We start from the raw sequence: 23,230 nt of genomic DNA on the forward strand, positions 1-23,230 counted from the left end.
GGCGGACTAGTGGGCCAATTCTGCACAGCTGGGAGGCATATAAGACGCTGTGTCTTTGTGTATTGAGCAATAACGCACACACACACATTCACTCACATGCACACACATGCTGACACACACGGAGAGTCTGCTTCCAGCCCACACGTCCGCTCAACTGGACTGCGAATGGCTGGGGGATATGTGAGGAGGATTGTTTGTATGTTCATGCATGCTTGTGTGTATGCAATGTGAGGACAGAGATCCACCTAAATGTTGTGGCATTGCAATTAAAGTGTCATTCTAAAGTGATGCACATACACACACACACACATACACACACACACATGCATGGACACACACACACACATGCACACACGTATCCTTGGGCACCAACACAGGCATTCACTCATAAAAAAAGCAAAAGAAAAACTAACAAACAGAGACTCACAGAGTCACCAAACAACAGTGTCTTCTTCTCCTTGCAGCACCACATGATGTTTGTCCTCTTAAATAAGTTTTGGAGAGAGAGAGGGGGGGGGAGAGGGAGAAAGAGCGAGAGAAAAAGAGAGAGGGAGAGAGAAGCAAGTGATTGTCTTTCTCTCTTTTTTTTTCTCTCCTATTGGCTGCCTCCGTGGTTGTTTTTTAAACAGGGTGTCCGTGTGCAAAGAATGTGTATGCAAGAGCAGAAAGCAGAGCGAGAGGGGGGCAAGTTAAGGAAGGGAAAGCTGGCCTCCCGAGTTAGGAGTGGAGATGAGAAGAGGCACGGAGATGAGAAGAAAGGAGAAGCACAGAAGTGAAGATAAGAGACGAGAAGAGGCGTAGAGAAATGAGGGGAAAAGAGAATGTTTGAAAGTGAACAAGAGGAAAAGATAGGCGTGGAGAGTAGGAACGAGGGAGGAAAGGAGGAGTGCAGATCCTCAGGAAGAGGGACGCGAAGGGGTTTTGGCTGAGTGGAAATACGAACAGCACAGGCAGGGAGAGGGAGAGAGAGAGAGAGAGAGAGAATCAGGCGCTAGATCGCTTACTACTAAAATATGATATATTAGAAGACAAAACATGTTGCTTTGACCCTCTTTCACTACAAATCTTTCCGTATTCCCTCTTCTAAAACTGAACTGAAAAGATGGGAATGGAAGTTATCAGAGAAATGAAAATAGAAACAGTTGGTAGTAGTTACTCTCCCGCTCTTCCTCGAGAGTATCTGGTCAGGGTTGAAGGAGAAAAAAAATTGTTAGCTTCCAAGTCCCAGCAACCTCAGCTCTTTTGGAATTGATTCCTCATGTAAGGACCCTTTGAACATCTGTCTTAACTTCCTCTAATGTGGTAATCCACTGCTGTGTGCCACTAGGACTCTCTCTCCCTGTGTGTGTGTGTGTGTGTGTGTGTGTGTGTGTGTGTGTGTGAGAGAGAGAGTGTGTGATTAGCTTTATAGGCTTCTGCAGCTGGACTGAATTACAGTGAACAAACAAATGTGATTATAGTGCAACACAAACACCTCCGGTCCACTGAACATGCTACATACTACTGATATGAAATCAAACATATATGACTGCAGCATTTTCTAAACTGTATGCAAAAGCGTACTGTATGTCCATATCACGTGATCCCAGACATGACACACTTACATTCATGAGTAACGTGCAAGGAAGCAAACACACACACTTAGACATAACCAGACGTGTGGGGGGACGTGCTGTCTGTGTGTGTGTGTGGTGAGAGACATGTGGATAAGGAGGTGTTGTGTAGCCGGCGAGGACGGGACAGGACATGGCAGGACCAGAGAGGAGAAGAGGGGGAGCAGAGAGAGAGAGAGAGAGACAGAGAGAGAGAGAGGGACAAGAGATAAGAGAACCTGTTGCTCTGAGGGGAGGATGTGTTCCTCTGTCCAGACTGGGCTGAGGCCAGGGCTGTCCAGAGATCCATGGTGACTGCAGATAGGGCGGCTTGTTGCACAACTTCACTGTTGACTGAATATGGGGAAAGAGTTCTGAGTTTCTGGGTCAAAGGTTCCACACAGCTAAAACGGTCATTTTTGGTCTTGCCAAATATTTTGACGTCCTCATGGACAAACTCTGCAATGCAGATTGTAATAAATCTTCAGCCAGGGCTTGCAAGGCCATTGCAGACAGTTAGAAATTGTCTAAATACAACCATTCTTTATTAAATTAATGCAACATACAGGGTAACCCTGCGCTAGATGCACCCCTTAAGAAAAATCTCTATTTTCTGTTAAAATAAATGTAAGTTTAATATGAATATTATATGTAAGCAAGAAACATAAGTTAAACTTAACTTAAGCGTAAGTAAACACATTTAGAAGATGATTAAAACATAGCAGTCTACAGTTAAAATCAACCTTATTTTCAAATTTTGACCTTGCTCTTACTTTGAGCTCAACATAAATGTTGCATGCACATTAGAAAAATAAATGTTTTCATTGCTGCTGATACACTGCTTCCTCAGAAATCAAACATTAGCTAGGCTAGGTTATCCAAATAATTGTGGGGCAAGGGGACTTTTTACCCCATATATCGGAGCAGGGGTGGGGGGGGGGGTGTCTTCCCTCAAAGGGTCTAATCTCACATACTCTCCTTTTGATTCTCCTATTAACTGTGAAAAAAAGTAACAGAAAACACATATTCGTATCTCTTAATGTTAAGTTACCCTACCTATTAAGACAACTTTCAAGTATTTTTGAAAACTTAAAAGTTTCACTTTATAGCTCTCAAACTGCATACAGTACACCCCCAACCATGGTGGAAAGATCTGTCTGGGTACATTTCCTCTGTTGCATGGTTTCAGCTGACAGACTGCCATAGGCCTGAGGTAGGTCAGGGTCAGGGTCAGGGTCAGGGTCACGGGTCAGGGTCACCTAGCAGTCCAACTGTATAGCAAAGAGGCTGTGCATGGGAAACAAAAAGTTGGTAGATTGATATCAAACAGCCTTGGACTGATTCTTTCTGTCGGAGGCTCGGAGGCTCGGAGGCTCTGAAGTTTTAGGTTAGGAAAAACAGATGTGTTTAAGCTCACACTGACCAGTTTATCTCTCTCTCTCTCTCTCTCTCTCTCTCTCTCTCACACACACACACACACACACACACACACACACACACTACATCTATAATAGCATAAGATTGGTGTATATTTGTGGGTGCTCGCATGTGCGTCTGTGCGTGTATGCATACGTGTGTGTGTGTTCAGCAAGAGGCAGGGGCTGTTTGGCACTGGTGAGCACTTTACACCACAGACACTGAAGACGCTGCTTGGGAGGCTTGGCTGTACACTCCTCTCTATTTATGTTTGTGTGTGTGTGTGTGTGTTTGCCTCTGTGTTATATCATGGCGGTGGGGATGTATCATTGTAACAAATATATCTTCCTGTGTGTGTGCGTGTGTGTGTGTGATTACGGGCGCATATTTTTGTATGTGTGCAACTCTGTGTGATTTGATCCCTGGGTGCCTCTTTCTTTAGCGTCTGCTCCTCTCATTTGTGGCGGAAAGCCAATCCCCCTGGGTGAGATGGCTCCACAGTCATATGACTGAGGATATGCCAACTGTGTACGCGCAAGTGTATGTTTGTGCTGGATTCACAGATTGCATCTCACACCATAGGAAAGTGTCTGAGAGTTTTATTTTGGCGTGCGTGTGTGAGTGTGTGGGTACGTGTGTGTGTGTGTGTGTTGTGGGGTGGGTGGGTGGAGGGGTGTGGTTGTCTAGTTATATGAAGAGTCAGCTCAGAGTGTCCCCTACAGGACACAGGAGGCTGACCAAGAAGACACCACACCCCAGCCACTTTCTGTGTGTGTGTGGGACCAAGCAGCCCCATATGTCTGGCTTCTGTGCTGTTTACACGCCACGCTAATCTCTGCTGTCGCTCCTTTTCTTCGCCTGCGAGCCTCGGGCTGTCTCTCTCTCTCTCTCTCTCTCTCTCTCTCTCTCTCTCTTTGCCTTCCTGTTTGCTTTCTTCTTGTCTGTCTGCCTGTCTATCCACCTGCCTTCCCGTAATAACGGCAAACTCGCATCCCATCACGCACCTCCAGTGGCTGCGGCTTTCATTAAATCAGAATTAAGAAAGCCCATTAGCACCTCCGTCGCCAGTGGTGATTGGATGTCAGGGAGAGAGGGGAGAGAGAGAAAGACAGTGAGACAGAAAGGAAGAGAGAAAGAGGGAGGGTGTTTGCGGTTTCTTTTTTTTTGTTTGTTTGTCAAAGAGAGAGTCTGACAAAGAAAAATTCTGGTGTCACTGCCTCATCTTAAGTAGCCAGACCTTCCCCTCATTTTATTTCTCCAGGAAAAACTGACTGCTGGTGTTAATGGGCCACTTACAGATGAGATGGGGGACCACAGCTTGGTGATTTCTTCACTCACCAAACTCTGGGTACTCCATGTCACACCTCTGAATGCTCTTGTCATACATCTTCCTCTTACTCTGTTCCCCATTGTGTCTTTCCCTGCACACACCCAGCAACTTCATTAGCATCATAGGTATGCATGCAAAAAAATCTACAGACTCTCACACACCCGAACACATTAATGGAAGCACACACACCAAGACTCAGACCGAGAAACATACATGCATGTATGAACCCCTGAACCTACAGACATTCGTAAACACATGGTACCCATAGGCACATAAACACACATACACATACTGTACATTCTCTCTCTCTCTCTCTCTCTCTCTCTCTCTCTCTCTCTCTCTCTCTCTCTCTCTCCATCTGTCTATTTGTCTCTGTCTCTCTACCAGAAAGACTTGGAGGCTTAAAACTAATCGGTAGTGAGAGAAACGCCCAAGGGTGCCATTCCTGCTAATCAGGGTTAGACCAGTTTAAATGTTGGCCAAACCACCCATGAAACCACGGGATGTTTAATGTGTGATTGTGATTGTGTGTGTGTGTGTGTGAGTGTGTGTGTGTGTGTGTGTGTGTGTGTGTGTGTGTGTGTGTGTGTGTGTGTGTGTATGCACATGCAATTGTATGTGTAGGCGTATTTGTTAAGGTGTTTCCCTTCATATCTATTTTTGTACATTGTTGTCTTTGCCCTCGTAATCACCCATATTCCTTGTGAAGGAGAGCTGCCACTTTTTACAGTTTCAGGAGGCTGATGCAACCTGACTGACACACTCACACACTCACACACACACACACACACACACACACACACACAGGATGGATGAATCAGATAGGATAACCCAAGGTGGCAAGTTGTGGAGGAGAGCTCTGTCATCATCCCAGGCAGTGTTTGTCTGACTCTGGTCCCTGTGGTTTGCGCCCACACACAAAAAACACTTTGGAGTATGCGGTTAGTCGATTTCAGCTTTTACATATTTTTAGTCTTTGTATAGTTCAGGAACTTTTACATTAATATAAGAAAACTTTGAGTTCTCTTCTTATGTTGATTCTACATTTTCACTGCACCTTTCTTCAATAAACGACCACACCATAAGAACGGACTGTTTTCAGATGACCTTCAACCGATAATTGTCACGGATAAAATTTGATACAACAGGAAACATGTATTGTCATGTATTACCATGTATTGTCACAAAGAAAACCATTATACACATAGTGATACTATGTAAGTTGGAATGTTTGATTGTAAATGATCACAGTTTAAGGACTGAAAAGTGGGAAAACGTTTGAGTTGTACCGTGTCTCTGGATAAAAATGATGACTGCGATCATAGTGTAAATCAGCCATGGTCATCTAAGGACAGACAATTCTTAAGTGGTCATATAGTCTGTAAAGTAATCTCTCTCTCTCTCTCTCTCTCTCTCTCTCTCTCTCTCTCTCTCTCTCTCTCTCTCTCTGCCTCTCTCTCAGTCTCTCTCACCAGGTTACATCACTCTTACTTCAACATAAATATTTAATCATTATCATCAATGTCATTACTATTTAATATCATGTACTCGTGGCTACTTAAGTCTGATGCATTTCTCAATGGAAGGCATGTTATGCATAAATATTGACTTCCTGAGTGTTTTTATGCTCCATTATGGCTATTATGGCTTTCAACGGTTAATTTATGTTTTAATTCCCTTGCCACACAATGCTTAATAATACAGTAGAACCTGATAACATCCAAACTAACTGGTTAATACGCAGGAATTGTACTGGGACTGTACAGTTTCGTATGAGCGTTTCTCTGTTTTGAATGACCTCTGTTTGGATTAGCTGGGTTCTACAGTAACGCACCATCCAAAAGAGCCCCTGCCCCCCTTCTCCTCGCCCTTATTCAAACGCTTAAAGCCTGTGCGGCCGTGGTGAATGACATGTGGTCACAGTGTGCGGTGACCATTGTATGCCCATTGAGAGCACCAGGCCACGGCGCAGCAGTGCGGAAATAACCGGACACCAGTATAGATTTTTCCATCCCACTATTTTAGGATGCCTACTCTGACTGTGCATAGTGTATCAGACTGGGGTAGAATGAATTGGGTGGAGCTCTGTATGTGTGTGCCTGTGTGTGTGTGTGTGTGTGTGTGTGTGTGTGCGTGGGTGGTTGTCCGTGCATGTGCGCCCATGTGCGTCTTGCGATCGGACTTGTGTGTTGACCTCTGTTTTGATTATGACGGACTCAAGCAGTGTGTATGTCGTTGCACTGTTTGTGTTTATACGAGTGCAATACAATATGAGGAACTCTAACTAACAGAGCAGCACAAATGGATAAACAACATGCAGGCTATTTGGAGTAAACATAACAAAAGCCCTTCCTGTTATGCAGTCAGTGGGAGAATGGCTCTCTGTATCTCAGTCTGTCTGTCTCTCTTTTACACTTCCATTCTATCCCTTTTGCACCCGTTCCTCCTCTCTATCCCAGTATCTGTGTGCTACAGTCTGTTTTAAAGGCCTATAGAGTGGCATGCAGAGTGTCCTGGGTCTGTGTACTGACTGTGTACAGTGTGATCTCGGCAGGGCTACAGCTCTGCTTCTCTGTGCCAGACTGAAGTCCAGAGGTGTTTGGCTTGGCTTGGCTCTCTGTTTGATCAGGCTGTTTCTGGACTACAGACTGACCTATGTTGAGGCCAAACGCATCTCTCTCTCTCTATTCTACCACACTCCACTGCCCCTGCCCTTCCACCTGGTTACAGTCACACTACTCATCATTTTTTCTGTTTTTTTCTTTTTTTTATATCTAGCAATATGACTACTTTCTACTGTTTTGCTTATTGTGCCATTTTCCCTTCCCTTTCATGTTTAGACCAGCATAGGACATGTTTCTCTTTCTGTCCTATTGCACGGAAAGGGAATGAGAGCTCTGTTTGGCCTCTCTCACCCCTTCCTCTTTGTTGTCTGATCTCAACCCCAGCCCAAAGTTTACTCTGACACATCTTCACCAGAGTGTGAGAGTGGCTGCGGACATGTCTGAGGTTCAGGGAGGTTACCAACATTCCCAACATCACCACAAGTCGCACTGGGGTGTCAACGTTTAGTAATCGAGTGCATGTACTGTTGGAAAGACCCTCAGCTTTGTTCTTTGATCTGGCACTAATGGGTTAGTCGATGAAGCTGTAAATCATCATCAGGACATGTACAGTATTGTGTACAGCGCTACATGGGATGATGTAGGCATTATCAATAATGTATCTGAACTTTCCACAGGATTAAGCCATCTTTGCAGTGTCAGTTGAGCCTTACTTAAAAGAAAAATCCACACTAAACTACTTAACACTATTAAAAAAACAGCTATTTGAAATGTACCTGGGATTTCTAGGTCTATTTTGTTGTTTGGTAGTGTATTGTTCTTATTCTCGTGAATAATTGGCCAAAGATAGATGACATGATGTCATGTCGAGATATTTTCAGTACAGCTACAATGGATTTTAACAGCAAAAAAGTCTCAAATGTATCTAAAACATCATCAGTAAATGTCAAGTTTTGGTGTCAGTCTCTCAGAATCAAAGAGCAAGGGCTTCTTTCTGGACTCACAATTTTGTAACGACATTCAACAATTATTCAGGGAGAAATCTATTGTGTAGGCACCAATTTCTCCACCAACAGTAGCCTCAATAGACCAGAATGCAACACAGCCACAAGACATGTTGTGTTTTGAGTAAGGAGTGTAACTCACTTTTTCTCGACTGGAAAAACTCTTGCTCTTACTATACTATTGCTATCACTATCACTATTGCTCTCCCCACCTACACGTAAAACCTACAGCTGAAATGCAACAAGTTCAGGCCCCCTCTGGGGGTTATCAAAAGGCATTTTGGGAAATGTAGGATATCACTAACTTAAGTAGGAGTAGACGAGACTGGCGAAAGTGGGTATAAGAGTATGCAGAAGATGCAGTCAGCTGGCTTAGCAAGCAGAGCAGTCCTCTCTTACATGGGCTAAAAAAAGTTAAATTCTAATTTTCTGTGTACCTTTTCCTTGTTTTCTCTAGGGAGAATTAGGGAGATCCAGGAACAAAATACCTTACTTGAGACAATCTGAATGTAGTCCATGATAAGCTCCTCCCTGATCCCTGCTGATGGATTGACTAAAGGACATATAAAGAGGTTAATAGGGAATATGTCTGGCAGATTAAATCAATTTCAAACTGGCATTGATGCCACAGTGTGTCTGGGGTGTTAATGTTATGAATCTAATCAAATGTGACATAGAGAACATGTTCAGTGGATTACACTTGTTAAACTTGTTCAAGGCATGATATGGCAGAGAGGTTTGACATTGTTCTGCCCTCTATAGTGGTAGCAATTCTGCCATCATGCATCCATCCTGCAGCTATACTGTATCCTCCATTAGCTTTTTCAGTGTTGCAGCTTTTTCTTACTAAAATATAGAGTTGAAGAGAAATAGAGTAACATAAAGGTAATATCTCTCAATCAGCTGTTTGTCACATCATTCCATGCACCTTCTGAGTGCTAAAAAGAGAATACAGTTTTAAGAGTAATAGTAGAGCAATAGTATAACAATAGTTCACTGTTGCATGTTGGGCATGCAGTAAACAGTGGGATTCCTATGTTGGGTACATCTGCAAATAGAGCAAATATGGCAACTAAAGTGAGTTTTGTGTTTCTTACATCCGCCTGACCTAGTTTCCATGCATACTCTTCATACCACTCTGATTATTATTTGCCTCACCTGACTATGTTAGTTAGTTTCCCAATGTATCCCTATGGAAAATATGAATGGGCTTTTCGAAAAATGCCAAAAATAAGGGCTACGCATGTCGAATGGATACCCACAAGATATACTACGTTTTGTTCCAGGGGTTAAAATACAACATCACCTTTGTGAATTGTGTTGTTTTAGTTACTTTTAATATTGACTTTTGCTAATGAGATGCTAATCATTGGGGAAAGTGGACTACAATAGCACTTGCACTTATTTTGTTAGGGTTAGAAAAAAAACATTCACAAAGGTGATATTGTATTTCATTTCATGGACCAAAACATAGCTAGTAAGCCTCTGTCTAGCACAGACTTTATTTTTTGTGTTTCTTTCCAATCCCATTCATATTTTCCATAGGGATTTTGGACTATACACCAAATAGCGGAAATGCTAACTTTCCAGCTTACAAAATTACACCAGACTTCCTCTGCCTCTCTTTTCTATTCCTAATTTTAGTCTTTAAGCCCCAGACCCCAGGCTAACCCGGCCCCAGCTTCCATTCCCAGCTCCAGACTGTGCCTCAGCCTCAGTCATAGCCCTTAGCCAGTCACACCTACCTTTACCATTGGCTTTGGTCAACTCCCTATCTTAAACCCTGTCCTCAGCCCAACTCCAGCTCTGGTCCCATATTCTTCTCCATGGTCCTCTCTTTCAATCTGAACTGCATCCCCATTTCCACAACTATCTCACCCCCGTCTCATCATCCCCCAAACTTGACCTCATTTCAGCCAGAGCCCTGGCCTGAGCTCCTGCCCCATCTCCATCTCCATAATGGCCTCAGCTTTCCACAGCCAGTAACTGGCTCAGTACACACTTCACAAGGTAATTAAAGTGATCTTTCACATTGCTAGAACATTAGCAGCACTATTTTGCAGACTTATGAGTCAACCATCAACAGTGATCCGCAGAGAATAGCAACCCCATGAAAAAAAAAAACTTGCCATGACAAATATTTGTCATGGCAAGTTTTTTTTTTCATTCTCATTCACTTCCATTGTTTGACAATCTACTGTAGTCTGAAACCCATACATCTAATGCAGATACAAACTGCAGTGAAACAGCCTCCCCCCAACAAAAAGGAATTATAAAGGAAGTTCTGGAAATAGGTTCAGGTTCAAACAGTGCTAATTTTCCAGCAAAGTGAACTACAGTATCACTTTAAGGGTTGGCACCAGCAACTGAAGAGAGCCTTAATAAGATTAGCCTTGCCACTTGACAGCCACAGCTTAAGAGGCACCTCTGCTGACCTGTGTGTCCCTATCCAACAGAGAGAGGATGTGTGTGTGTGTGTGTGTGTGCGTGTGCGTGTGTGTGTGTGTGCATGAGATTGTGAGATTGTGTTTGGGAGTGTCTATTTATTTGTGTATGCATATCCAATCTATATGTCTGAGCACAAGCAAAAATCTGAAATAGCTCTTTGTGTGTGTATTTGTGTGTCTATACATGATCTTGCGTGCGGTTCTCTCAAATAAGACATGCCTGTGCAGCCTCCATCCCCTCCAGTCAGAACGCAGACAGTATATTTTGACTTGTACAGCAGCAGACTACCTTCGCTCTGCGCAGTTTGTCTTTATCAAAGCAGATTTGTGCCACTCAAGAATTTAGAGCATCCACTCAGCCCTTCAACCTCTCAAAACCCTCCTGCTCACCTCACGTATCCCCAGGCGCTCTCCCGTCTGAGGCTGTGATTTGGACGTCACAGGCTTGTTATTACAGGAAAGGATTTTGAAACACTGAAGACAACAATTCACCAAGCGAAAAAGCCTGTGGACTCACTGGAATTTCTCACCAAAGTGTTTTCTACTTAGCACTGAGAGGTGTTTTTAACCGGCACTTGAGGCCACGCCAGGCGCAGGCTCTTGAGGACTGCATAGCCACGGGGTAGCTGGGGTAACTGGACATGGGCATGGATGGTGGCACATGTGCTGGTGGTGGTGGCGGTGTTGTGTACCAGATGCCGCATCTGGTACACAACACCACTATAAATGGGCAGCTCTGGCAGTGTGAGGGCAGCTAGTTAAGGAGAGGAAAGGGTATAGGCGCTGCTGTGTGCCTGTCCAGCCCAGGCACTGCTTGGCAAAAGCCAGGCGCCTCTCTGAGAAACATTTAAGTTGGCATTAATATCATAATCAGAGGTCTGGTTTTGCTCACGCAGACAGAAGGCAGTTAAACATAAATAACCCCCCGCCCCATACACGCTCAACACCCTTGTCTTTCTCCATCCCTCACCCATCCTTCCCTCTAATTCTACCCCAACCATTCCCTCCTCCTGAGCCTTCGCCCTCATGACCCCAAACCGCTACGTCCCACCACCCTCTCCGCCCCCCCCGGCCACTTTACATTCCCTACATACTCCACCGTCTCAGCCCATCATCACCAGCACTGACTTGACCTGATCATTCATCACTATTAGAGTCACTGGACTCGGCTTTTATCTGCAGCTAGAGAGCCAGTCGGGATGAGAGATTGAGCATCATTCCACATGCTATGGTAATGTTGGGAGGGGGGTGGGGGGGAGGTTAATATGACAAGTATGTCCATCCGTCAAACGCAAAATTCTTTTAATAATTACATTACATTACGTCATTTAGCAGATGTTTTGTCCAAAGAGACTTACAATAAGTACACTTTGTCAACAGTAGTCAAACCAACTGTACATCACCGTCTTCATCAGCTAAGCTTGAGCTAATAATCTATTTTCATCAGAAATTGTCTTCCACAGCCCTTTTTACATGCAAGAAATTACATAAAAAAGGAAAGGAATTGTGGCATAAAACATAAAAACCTACAGCTTCCTAGCACAAAGCCTTAATACATTGTAGGTTCATATAGACTAATGCACTGTAAGCTGTTTTCCCCTTTCTGTCAGAAGCAATGGAGTGATATGTCTTCATTAGGATATAATGAGGCACCAACAGCTGGCCACACACATGGAGCTTTCCAACTGACTGTAGATAAGACAATCTACTGATAAGTTACCAAGTAAACAATATCCTTGACTATCTCTCTCTCTCTCTCTCTCTCTCTCTGTGTCTCTCTTATTCTCTCTCATGCATTCTCTACTCTTTCTCTCGCTGTGCTTTCTCTCAGGCCTTATCTAGCGTTGAATGTTTTTCACTTAAACTCACACTCTGCTAACATGCCCATCACCCATCACCGAATAGGCCGGCTGCTACAAAAACACACTCTGTTCCCTGCCAGGGTGCCGGCTCTGCCAACACATCTCAACCACTTCTCTGTGTCAAACTGTGCGTGTGTGTGTGTATGTGTGTGAGAGAGAGAGAGAGAGAGAGAGAGAGAGAGAGAGAGAGAAAGACAGAGAGAGAGACAGAGAGAGAGTATGTGTCTTTGTGTGCACTTCTTTGTCTCAAATTTTTAACTTTTTCTACTACTGTTAATTTAGGAATACCAGCTTCAGTCTTTCCCACAAGGTCACTTCGCCTTGCCCTCCAGCCATTCCATTGTCAAACCGTCACCTTTGACCACTGAATTTTCTTCCCTGGGGAATGATTTTAAATTCCTCTCCCATTTGTTGTCTTTCTTCTTTGTTCCTCTGCAAAAACAAAAACAAAAACATGCCCCTGAAATCATCTCCCCAAACAAGCAAACACATTATCTCATACTGTAGATATACATATGTAGGCGTGTGTGTGTGTTTTGAGTCTGTTTGTGTGTGTGAGTGTGTGTGTGTGCGTGTGTGTGAGACAGGGATGAAGTGAGAATTGAATCTTTGATACTGTTATCGGTTCCATGGTGCTGGAGGACTGTTTGGAAGACCCACTGCAGCTCTGACCTACTTGTGTCAGCGTACAGGCCTGCATGTAGACTGTTTCACATTGTGTGTGTGTGTGTGTGTGTTCAACAGCACTTGGGACGGTGTGTGTGTCTGAGGCGAACTCTCTGTGGACGCGGGGAGTGTGAGAAGCTGGGTGTTTTGACAGCTTTAGAGCAGTTCCAGTACAGTGCAGGGGTAGGGGGTGTGCGGGGCTGTGGGATATTTGGGCGAACCGGAGGGGTGAGAATCGGGTCAGTGGATGAGTGGACGGGTTTCATTCCAACATGCGATATATCCATTTTAAGAAAATAAGAAAGAGATACCTGATATGCGTTGCTCAACATTTAAAAAAACACAACCGGTGATGTCATCTGAAATCATACTATTTGAGACCAAAGGTATTTAGTTACCTCATAACTTCAATAATAGTCTGTAGTGAATTTGACTTTAGCACCAGCAATCGTTTCGTAAGAGTAGGTGTCACGTTTTTAAAATGGTGGATCGCTCGGTTGGGAATGAAACCCTTCCCCAATGTCTGAGGAAGAGAGAGAGATGAAGGCAGATCCAGAGCAAAGTATTGAGAAAGAGAAATCAAGGCAAAAGAATTAGGGTGGACTTCGTAGGTTTTTTGGGGGGCGGGGGTTAGGTAAGAGGTGACAAGCACATCCATGTATGTGGCTCTGTGTGTGTGTGTATTTGTGTGTGTGTGTGTGTGTATTGATTTAATGAAACAAAATAGACATTTTATCATTTGGTAGAATGGTATTCTCAGCCATATCACTCATGGGAGGCCGTTTGTAACTTTCTGTATTTTGTAGGGATGGATTCCTTCTTGGATATCAAGTTCTTTCCCATGGTTATGTATCCTTGTGTCTGATGTCAGTGAGGGCCTGGTTCAGGCCCTTTGCTATCTGTGGGAAAGTTTGACAGGAAAGAGGTGGCTGTGCCCTCATGTAGCTGGACACTAGTAACACATTTGCAATTCAATGAATCAACTGATTTCGGATTTCTCTTCTGAGGAGAGAGGAACAGAGAAGCTCGTCTCATGCTTTGTAGTCAATCACAGCCTGCAACTAAACAAAACTTCTGAATTAATTTCTGTTAACAGAGTTATATCTGATAGAAATCGTGATTTATGGAACTTCAGCAAGATGTTTTCAACTAAATAAATACATTTGAACCTTTCTCTAAACTTGAGGAGCAATATGGCTGACTAAACCGAGCACTTGTCCAAGGGGCAGTACACTCCTTGTCAATGCCTGAGTCATGTCAGCCAAGGAATGATCTCAGCTCATTCTCCCAACTTTAATCTCACCAAAGTGTAAAAGCTTGGGGGAGTAGACTTCCCACACAGTTAATAAAAGAGCGATAAAGCTTAGAAACAACGCCAAATAGTCCCTCTTGTACTACAGTAGCTGAAAAGGCCAGACATCACCTCAGCCTATGCTACTTGAGAGTTCTCTCACAAATACACCTCCCTAACAAAGGGGCTGCCTCTCCACATTTCAAAGCCCTCACAGTGCCAGTGCCGTTGAACCCCTGCTTTCTCCAGCAGCATTCCAGCCCATCTTTCATGCTGTTTCATTCTGGCCATGCCAGCCGGGTCAGGGGGCATGGTTTTCTCAGGGCTTCAAGACTACACTGGTCAAATATAAAATAGACATCTCACGCTTCTTTCGCCTCCAGCTCCTATCCGGTTAGTGTGTGTTTGTACTGTTTTTGCATGTGTGTTTATGCCTTTGTGTGCAAAAAATTACATTTGTATATATATTTATGTATAGCCTATATGTCTGTGTCAGTCTGCAGGCTAGACTGACCACCACCAAAGGTCAAATCAGTTTTCCTATGCTTGTCCACCCATGGTCTGATTTAGCACCATCCTGGCTTCATTCAGCTAATAGTCTATGTCAGCCAGTGACTGCTGATCTAAAGCAGGATCTGTCCCTGAATTGTAAGCTCAGAGTGCAGTGGGCTTGAGTGACAGCTTTGACATAATGTAGCTGTGGGAACAGGAGTTTTTTTTAGTTTTTTTTTTTTTCTCCAGTCATATCAGCATCAACCCATTACCCAGACTCTTTTGTTTTAGAGCAATCAGTACCACATTCTGCCAGTAGATGTCTGTCTTTGGTCTTCCACAGTCATAAGAGGAAGTTTGTAGATGGTACTTTTTAGGGTCCCCACATGGCCAAACACTGCAAAATGCTCTAGATAAAGTGTTATCTAAAAAATAAGTTTCACCTTTATAGCTTATCTCAAATTGTGTGCATGAATATAATGAGAGGCTGATGCTGGAGTCAAAGGAATGTTCCTGTCCAAAAACATGATTGGGCAAAGTTTTCAGGTGGATACCATCATCACGTTCTTTACACATAGGTATTTAAGTTTCAATTAAAGATAATATTGCTGGCAGAATAGTTTCGTGTTTTCCTTTCTTGGCAGCATGGAAGCGTTTTCCCCTGTGGCACAGCTTAACATTCCAGAATTGAATTCCCAGACACTGAGGTCTTGGAAAACTATGAAAGCAAAAGACTGGGTATTTTCCACAACAATCCACGATCTGCCTTATTTCTTGATTCCTGTATTGGCTTAGCAACACACAACTGTTGCTATGTGGTAGTTGCTATGCCTATAACCCAAGAATAAGCAGAGGGAAAGAATCCTCTCGATTGCCTATGCATAATGGCTATACTATTACATTGATTTTTATTTTTAATAGTGGATGTTATTGCAATGTGCTGCATAAAAGTTTCCATTTTCAGTTTTGTGAGTGGATCATTGCAAACTATCTTTTAGTATGTGCCCAATGATATGAGCAGTCAATGACATCTTTATGAGCATAAACCCACCTAAACTCAGAATACCCATCTTTTTATTTGTCAGATACCCACCATTTTGGACTGACATAAATCTTTATGATGCAAATTAGTTTTAGAATTAAAAGTATACACCACAGCAAGTAGTATGAAACTGATGTAAGTTATACTGTATGAAGATAGGGTCTTTACAAAAAAACAACAAACAAACAAAAACATTGATTTTGGCTTATATTGTTGATTGTTTGCCTTATGTTGATCACCAAATGGAGGTCACAGTTTACGGATTTTATCTAGCCTACCACTGCATCTATGAGAGAGAGTGGCGGGACAGCGGTGGGTGTGCGTGCTCCTACAGGAAAAGGCAGCATGCCTGCGGGATGTTTTGAGTTAACAGGGCGGGGAGAACACAGTTTCGACTGGCTTATGACTGGCTTATGTCTTCCCAACTCTAATGCTGCCTTCAGGTGCTCCTCGTAAGCCCCTAACTCCAAGTTCAAAAGGCATAAATACAACCTGACGGTGCATTCAACTGCCTTTGGTGGAAAATAAAAAACAAAATAGGCCCTGAAACAAAAGCGGACAGAGCTATTTTGTGCTACAGCAGAATGGAGAGGAGAAAATGTGCATCAAGCATTAAAACGTATGTTTTAATTAGCCTACAACTTTTGGCAAGTTAGTATAGGCTAATACATAACTTTTTAGCATCAAGTTTTGACATAACTTCCATGCTCTCCGCCCCACAAATGTCACAGCCATGCTCGGGTATCACAGAAAGTCTCCACTTCCTCTGTTGCACTTGATTGCTTTGTCGGGGCGTAATCATGCGCGACGCTCTATTGTTTACTCAAATTTCCGACAGCACCTGAAGGCAGCACAAGACGAGCCACCGGGAGTTGGCCGAGTTGAGTCGTGACGCGCAGCCGTGGAGGCGTGCCGGTGAGGAAATCAGCTGGAGAAACAACAACAGAAAAGGGGGTGGCTCAGACCAGAGAGCCTCCAGGCCGGGTTATGTTTCGATTTCACTTAAATAGGCGACAGTTTTAATAAAAACAACAGTAGTAGCGGGTCTGCAGCAGACAGGACCGAGTCGACACTGGCTGAGAAGTGTGAGACGCTGGATCAAGACGGCAGAAAGAAGAGGAGGATGTTGCCACTGTGACAGGGCAGAGGTCTCGTGCGACATCCGCAGTTCATATATGCTCTTTGACAAACACCGGGACCACCGCGACCACCTCTTCATTCTCCGTGCGTCTTTGTCCGGTTTCAGTGACCGGGCTGAACCACCCGCAGAGTGGCATGTGGGTCAACTCCGGAACCGTCGGAAGGTAGGGACCGCTCCTGCAGGAATAGTGGGTGACCTGCTCGTAATGCAATTCTTAATGTGCACAAAGCAACCAACATACTATTTAGCCTATAATGTCCATGCCTCCAAAGGGTTTATCGACAGGCTGCTGCTGCACCTGCCCCTATCGAAAACAATCACTCTACCCTTCCTATAATATTCTCAATAGTACTCAGTAGTGAGTGTATGGTGATCTTATTATACTTTTTTTTTTTTTTAATCTTCTATTACATCCCTATAATAGCCCTATAATATTCATGTAGGGCTCACATTTGCATCCTAATAAATTGTATTAAAGGATTATTTTCGCAAAGGATGTGTAACAGTCTTATGATTTGCATGATTTATTTTTAATTCCACACGTGCTGCACATCCTGCTGTTGTTGAAGCAGCTTGCCTTTCGATTCAGTGTTGTAGTGCAGCGGATGGGCTTGGCTCGTTACGCAAGACTTATCAGTGCATCTTTTGGGGTGTAGGCTGCTATCCACCTGCCTTTATCTTCTCACAACGTCGGTATGTGAAAGAAATCTACCACCGTACCGACTGTGGTGTAGCCTACCTTTTATCTCGCCGGACTTGGTAACAATACATCGATTGCCTGGTTTCTTGCTGAATTGGTTTCCAAAAAAATATGAATGAACCAGGTGGTTATGAATGGCTGCGGACAGACAGCACACGAGGCTCGTTTCATTGATGCACTATAGACTGCAGTGGCCTACGCCACAGTGTTTACTGCAGCAGCATGTGGATCCTCATTGAAGCCAGATAGGATGGTTATGTGATATTATTTACTATTATTATTATTACTATTATTATTATTATTACTATTATTTACTATTTAGAGAGTAAAAATAAGTTTGTGGGAGCACATTCGCATGCACGCGCAGGCGCGCGCACTCGAACACACACACACACACACACACACACACACACACACACACACACTGTAATGCAGATCCCTACAGCTATGAGCTCATTAAATGGATTGTGTTACAGATAGGTAGATCTGTAACTGGTGAAGAACCCTTGCTCTCCAATCAGGAAATAATAGTCAAAGAAGGAATATTTTATGTGAGGAATTTTTATCTGACCAGCTTAATCGCATTCCCATTTCCAATCATCAGCAGCTAATCATAACTGCAGGATTTAGTGTGCATAAGCCTTTTGGCGCACCTTTCTTCCAAAATGAGCAATCTTCATCTTTTGGTCAAGATGTTTTTCATCTGAAAAGATATCTTATTCATTAATGGCCAGTCTGGGAGTGTGGCTTGTTCTTTGTTTAACACCAACAGTTCTAAATGTCATTATTTACGTGGGCAAGAAGCCTTGGCCGAATTCATTATCTTCCCCTATCTACGGTTCTTTTTCCACAACCTGGTCAGAATGTCTCAAAAAACATTTGCCAGTGCTGAACCACCACTGAAGAACTGTTCTGGACAAATTATCTGACTGTTTTATCTAGCCATGTGGTTTGGCTATTGAGACCAGTTTGATTTTGAGTTAGCTACATACTGAAATTCTTGGCCTGCTACTACCGCTACTGCTCTCAATGGATCAATGGTCAGTACTTATTATGTGACTGTATACTCTTATGTATACAGTCAGATTGATATGGAACAGAGCTGCCCATTGTCCTGATTAGGCAGCGTGCCCTACTCTCTGACTGTGTCAACAGCTTAGAGATAACAGAGTGCAGCCCCGACAGACCCACATGGAAGAGTCAGCCTCTATTATATGGCTGGCTTGAATGTTCTGACCTAGGGAGCTGACTGTAGTGGAAGGTGGACAGAGGTAAATAGAGCTTGCAATTGTGAGTGTGTGTGTCCTCTCCTTTCTGAGCACAATATGTTTCGACAAGGAGAGTAAACCACCTTGGGTGAGAAAAAGTATTTTGTGCAATAGAGCCTGGTGTGTGTTCAGTATTGTTGGTAGTATACAGTAATATGCCCGTAAACTCTATATTCTTTGATAATCAGCTTCCAGGCCATGCTTGAGTTTTTAGGACTAGGTTTTATCACTTAGCCCATTTTTCCTATACTTTACATTATGTAAAATCCCTTGTTACATTCCCACAGGAGATGTGTGGCCTGGAATATCGTCTTCCAGACAAACTTAATCCACCTCCCCATGGACAAGGTTGCAATAATATTTGGGTCACTGACTGAGGCCTTTGGCTCATTATTAATGGTCAACCTTGTTAACAAATTGGCAGCTCATCTGATCATTTTAACTGAAGAGTGGAGAGAGATGGAAGCATGAATGAGGGAGCAAGACAGGGTGTTAAAGAGGGAGAAGTGAAGGAAGAAAAAGTGAATGAAATAGGGGAGAGAGATGTAGAAAAAGATAATGTGTGGGAGGAACAGTGAGTCCAACTACTGGAAAGTGAGAGATTGAAATAGAAGCGAGAGATAGAGAGAAAAGAATTGAGACAGCAAGAGAGAGTAGGAGGAAAACATGGACAGGGGCGGAGGAAGAGAGACGGGGAGGGATGTAGGAAATGAGGGCATCGGGAGAAGCCTGTCTGTGTTTACAAAGCATTATTGCAGCAGAGAGGAGAGAGAGGAGCGAGTCTTTCTCAGACACGCTGCCATGCTTCCCCCAAAGACACTTTCATTCATTCCTGCTGCTGTTAGGATAGATGCATAGATTTCACTCTCTGCCACAGGCTGTGCATTAACATGAAATCAGGATATTGTAGCCAGCTAGCAAGCTGGCTGGTCCTTCTGCTCCTCTCCTCCTGTTTACCATCACCGAATCCTAGCTGCAGACGTCAATACAACCCTTCTGTGTGTCTCTGTGTGTGCATATGGGTGAGGCAAATATGTGCATGCGTGTGTGTGTGTGCCCGCGCAAATGTGTGTGTGTGTGTGTGTGTGTGTGTGTCTGTCAGCCACACAGGGAGCTAGTCAGCCATCCAGGGAGCTCAGCAGAGGCTACAGACCAGGTTATGTAACCAGTCTATGCCAGCTGCGCCTGTGGCAGTCACTGTCTCACACACACACACACACACACACACACACACACACACACACACACACACGAGCATATACACCTGAAAACATACACAAGTGTTCAAACACACACACATGATTGAATACAAATTTTGTTTCATGCGTGCACACTTTTGACAAAAGAACAACGCAAAAAAAAACCTATCCCTCTTTGGTAAACAGTTGCGTGCATGGCTGCACATTAGCTGTACCCAACGTTTCTTCCCGCATGCACTAACAATTACACATGGACACTTTGACTATGCAGTCAAGCCTGTGATAGCGTAAACCCCTAGCTCTGTGTGTGTGTGAGCGAGTGTTGGCCCACGGTTAAAGCAGGCGGTTATTGGGGTCATTTCTGGCGGGGCGGGGCGGTGGAGGGAGCGAGTGGTGGGCAGCTGCGTCACGGTGTAGGGGTGAACTCTAGCCCCAAGGAAGAGGACAAAGAGATGGATGAGGGGTTATGGAGGCTTTTTGGATGAGCGGTTGCCACCAGTGGATCGCTAAAGGTATTATGTAACAGAGGGAGATGAAGAGAGAGAGAGAGAGAGAGAGAAGCAAACGGGGTGTGGGAGGGGTGTCTGCTTAATGCTGCTCTTTGATTGGTGTCCACAAAAGTGCAAGTAGATCATAGATTGATAGATAGATAGATAGATAGATAGATAGAAGAGAGCGGGGTGGACGTGCCACTGAATGGGTAAAGAGGGAGAGGAAAAAGCAGGGGTGGAGGGAAGAGAGGTTACTAAAGGACAGAGAGTGAGGCGAAGGATGGAATAGCTGTGTACTGGAGCAGACAACGAGAGACGGAAGAAGGACAGGGGGAAGAGACAGAGGGAGAGAGTTAGTCAGCGGGTCAGGAGGCGTGGGTGATCGAGCACAGCTGGGAACAAACCAGACGGACCTAGACAGAGGGATAAATTAAAGGATTTGGACAGGAAGGGAGGGATGTGTAATAAAAAAAAAAAACAAGAGGGAAAGAGGCCAGGAAGGAACTGTGGAATGAAGAAAGGGGCAGAGAGAGAGAGAGAAAGAGAGAGAGAGAGAGAGAGAGAGAGAGATCTCTAAGTCCTCTCCTTATGAAAACCCCCTCTGGCCTAAGCAAAGCCATACTGAGACACAGACTATCCAAATTATGCATGAGTTTCTTTGTCTGCCTGGACCTCCTGCACCACACACACACATACACATACACACATGCATGTGCAAACACACACACACACACACACACACACACTGAGTCAATCCCTGGTGGTGCGGAGTGAAGCAGAAGGTTGATGTTTGTGTGTTGAGTGGGCGTTTGAGCTCCTGTCACAGTGTTCCTATCACTGTGGTCTTGCCTACGCCCATCAATATGTCACTACAAGAGTCAGAAATACATGCACGTGTGCGCCACACACACAAATGAGACAGAACCTCTCTTTCACACACACACACACACACACACACACACACACACACACACACACACATACATACACACACACACAGTTTATTGTCACATTCCATCACTTCTTTGTCCTTGCAGTCTCTTCAGCTGCCCTGCTGGGAAAATGACACCGGCCAGCAGATGATGTCTAGACGTCTGTGTACAGTTCACTATCAGTCACTGGCTGCTGGAAATGAAACCGGAGCTTTACTGCTTCCCTCTCCGCTCCTCTGATCTGCTCTGCTCTGCTCTGACAGAGTCTGCCCTTCTCTCACACAAGTCATAGAAAAGATTACGCATGGGACGTTTGTTGGTCCGTGTGTGTATCTGTGTACCTGTGTGAATATCTATTCTTTGTGCTAGTGCGTTCAAGCAGTGACGTGTGTGTATACTTGTGTGTGTGTGTGTGTGTGCTTGCGGTGACCGCCACATGATCAGACTCGTGCCTGACTCGGAGCCTGATGCAGAGCCACAGATGGAAGATGATATCTGGGAGCCCGGTGCCCTTGATCCCCCTGAGAAACTGTCCGCACCACCACCAACACCGCCTCCCAGTTACATCACTGCTCACATCGTTCCATGCCTCACAGAGTGGCCCTAAGCTCATTACTGCACACACGCACGCACGCACGCACACACACACAGACACACACACACACACACGCACGCACACACACACACACACACACACACACACACACACACACCACACTTGTAGACTTACATGGGTCAGTGATAGAGGATCTTAAAGACTCTCCACTGCACATGCTCTCTCTCTCTCTCTCTCTCTCTCTCTCTCTCTGAGAACCACACTGCTGACTATAGAGAGAAGCATCAGCAGGAAAAACAAAGTGATTTGTTCCCCTGAGCAACCTCAGTTATTGTTGGTCTTGCTCTGTTGATCCCAGCGGCATGACTGGCTGATTCCAACGCAGGGCTGACAGTCCCTCTCTTTCTCTCTAAGACTCTAATAATCCCCCCCTCCCCTCCCCTTGTCTCTCTCGAAATCTCTTTTACTTATCTTCTGTTGCCTTGCAAAAAGCAGGGAGTGAACCATGCTATGCATCCTCTCTCCCTCCTTCCGTCTGTCTATGTCTGTCATTGCCTGTCTGTCTCTTTCTGCTCCCATGTCCTTTGCCACAAAGACTGGTTGTTACAAAACTGCTTGCGTACCACGTCAGGCTGCCCACCTGTCCCTTCATCCCTCTTTCCTTAACACAGCGCTAGGAGGATGTCTGCTTTGGCAGCTGCCATGGCCATTAGGCAGATAGCTGTTGGATAAGAGCGAGGTTGTAGTAACTTTTTACTGCTTCTCTCCCCTACCTGACGTGCAGAGACGTGCGTGCCTCTGGAGGTGTCACGGCCAGACAGGTGGCAAGGGAAAGAAATGTATTTATAACTCCGAAAGGCACAGTTCTCTCAGTTCCATATGGACCATATGGGAAACAGCCTCTTTGACAGGCGCTCTTCCTCAGCTCACATACACTAAGGTAGGCTGACTGTGCCGTACTCCCCGCTCTAGACTAGCTGACCCAAAACGGGACTCGTTCTGACAGGCAAAATGAAGACGGAATATTGATGACATGGTTTTCATTGTAGTTCGCATGGGAAATTGATGTCTTGGGATATTACTTGAGTGCCCATATAGCAACTGCGACATACCATTATTAAACAGAGCAAGATGAGTCCAGGGAAAAAGAGGAGGGGGTCGGAGGTGTGTGTGGATATAGAGAGCAGGTTGTGGCTGAACAGTAGGCTGCACACATGGCTCGTGTGTCCGATGAATA

The 23,230-nt window shown here is 44.5% G+C and overlaps 1 protein-coding gene across 3 annotated transcripts in view; it reads left to right on the forward strand.

Annotated features, from left to right (window-relative positions):
* Positions 1-23,230, forward strand: part of rhobtb4 (Rho related BTB domain containing 4) — a 47,159-nt gene that overhangs the window by 2,610 nt on the left and 21,319 nt on the right. Inside the window, exon 1 of one of the 3 annotated variants that reach the window (XM_071900400.2) lies at positions 16,766-17,010. The exons of the other annotated variants lie outside the window; for them this stretch is intronic. Within the exon in view, the coding sequence (XP_071756501.1) occupies positions 16,982-17,010 (29 nt within the window). The 5' untranslated portion in view covers positions 16,766-16,981. Of the gene's footprint in view, positions 1-16,765; positions 17,011-23,230 lie in introns of those variants that run through there. 3 annotated transcript variants of the gene reach the window in all.

Source organism: Centroberyx gerrardi, chromosome 8, assembly GCF_048128805.1.
Source record: "Centroberyx gerrardi isolate f3 chromosome 8, fCenGer3.hap1.cur.20231027, whole genome shotgun sequence".
NCBI classification, from domain to species: domain Eukaryota; kingdom Metazoa; phylum Chordata; class Actinopteri; order Beryciformes; family Berycidae; genus Centroberyx; species Centroberyx gerrardi.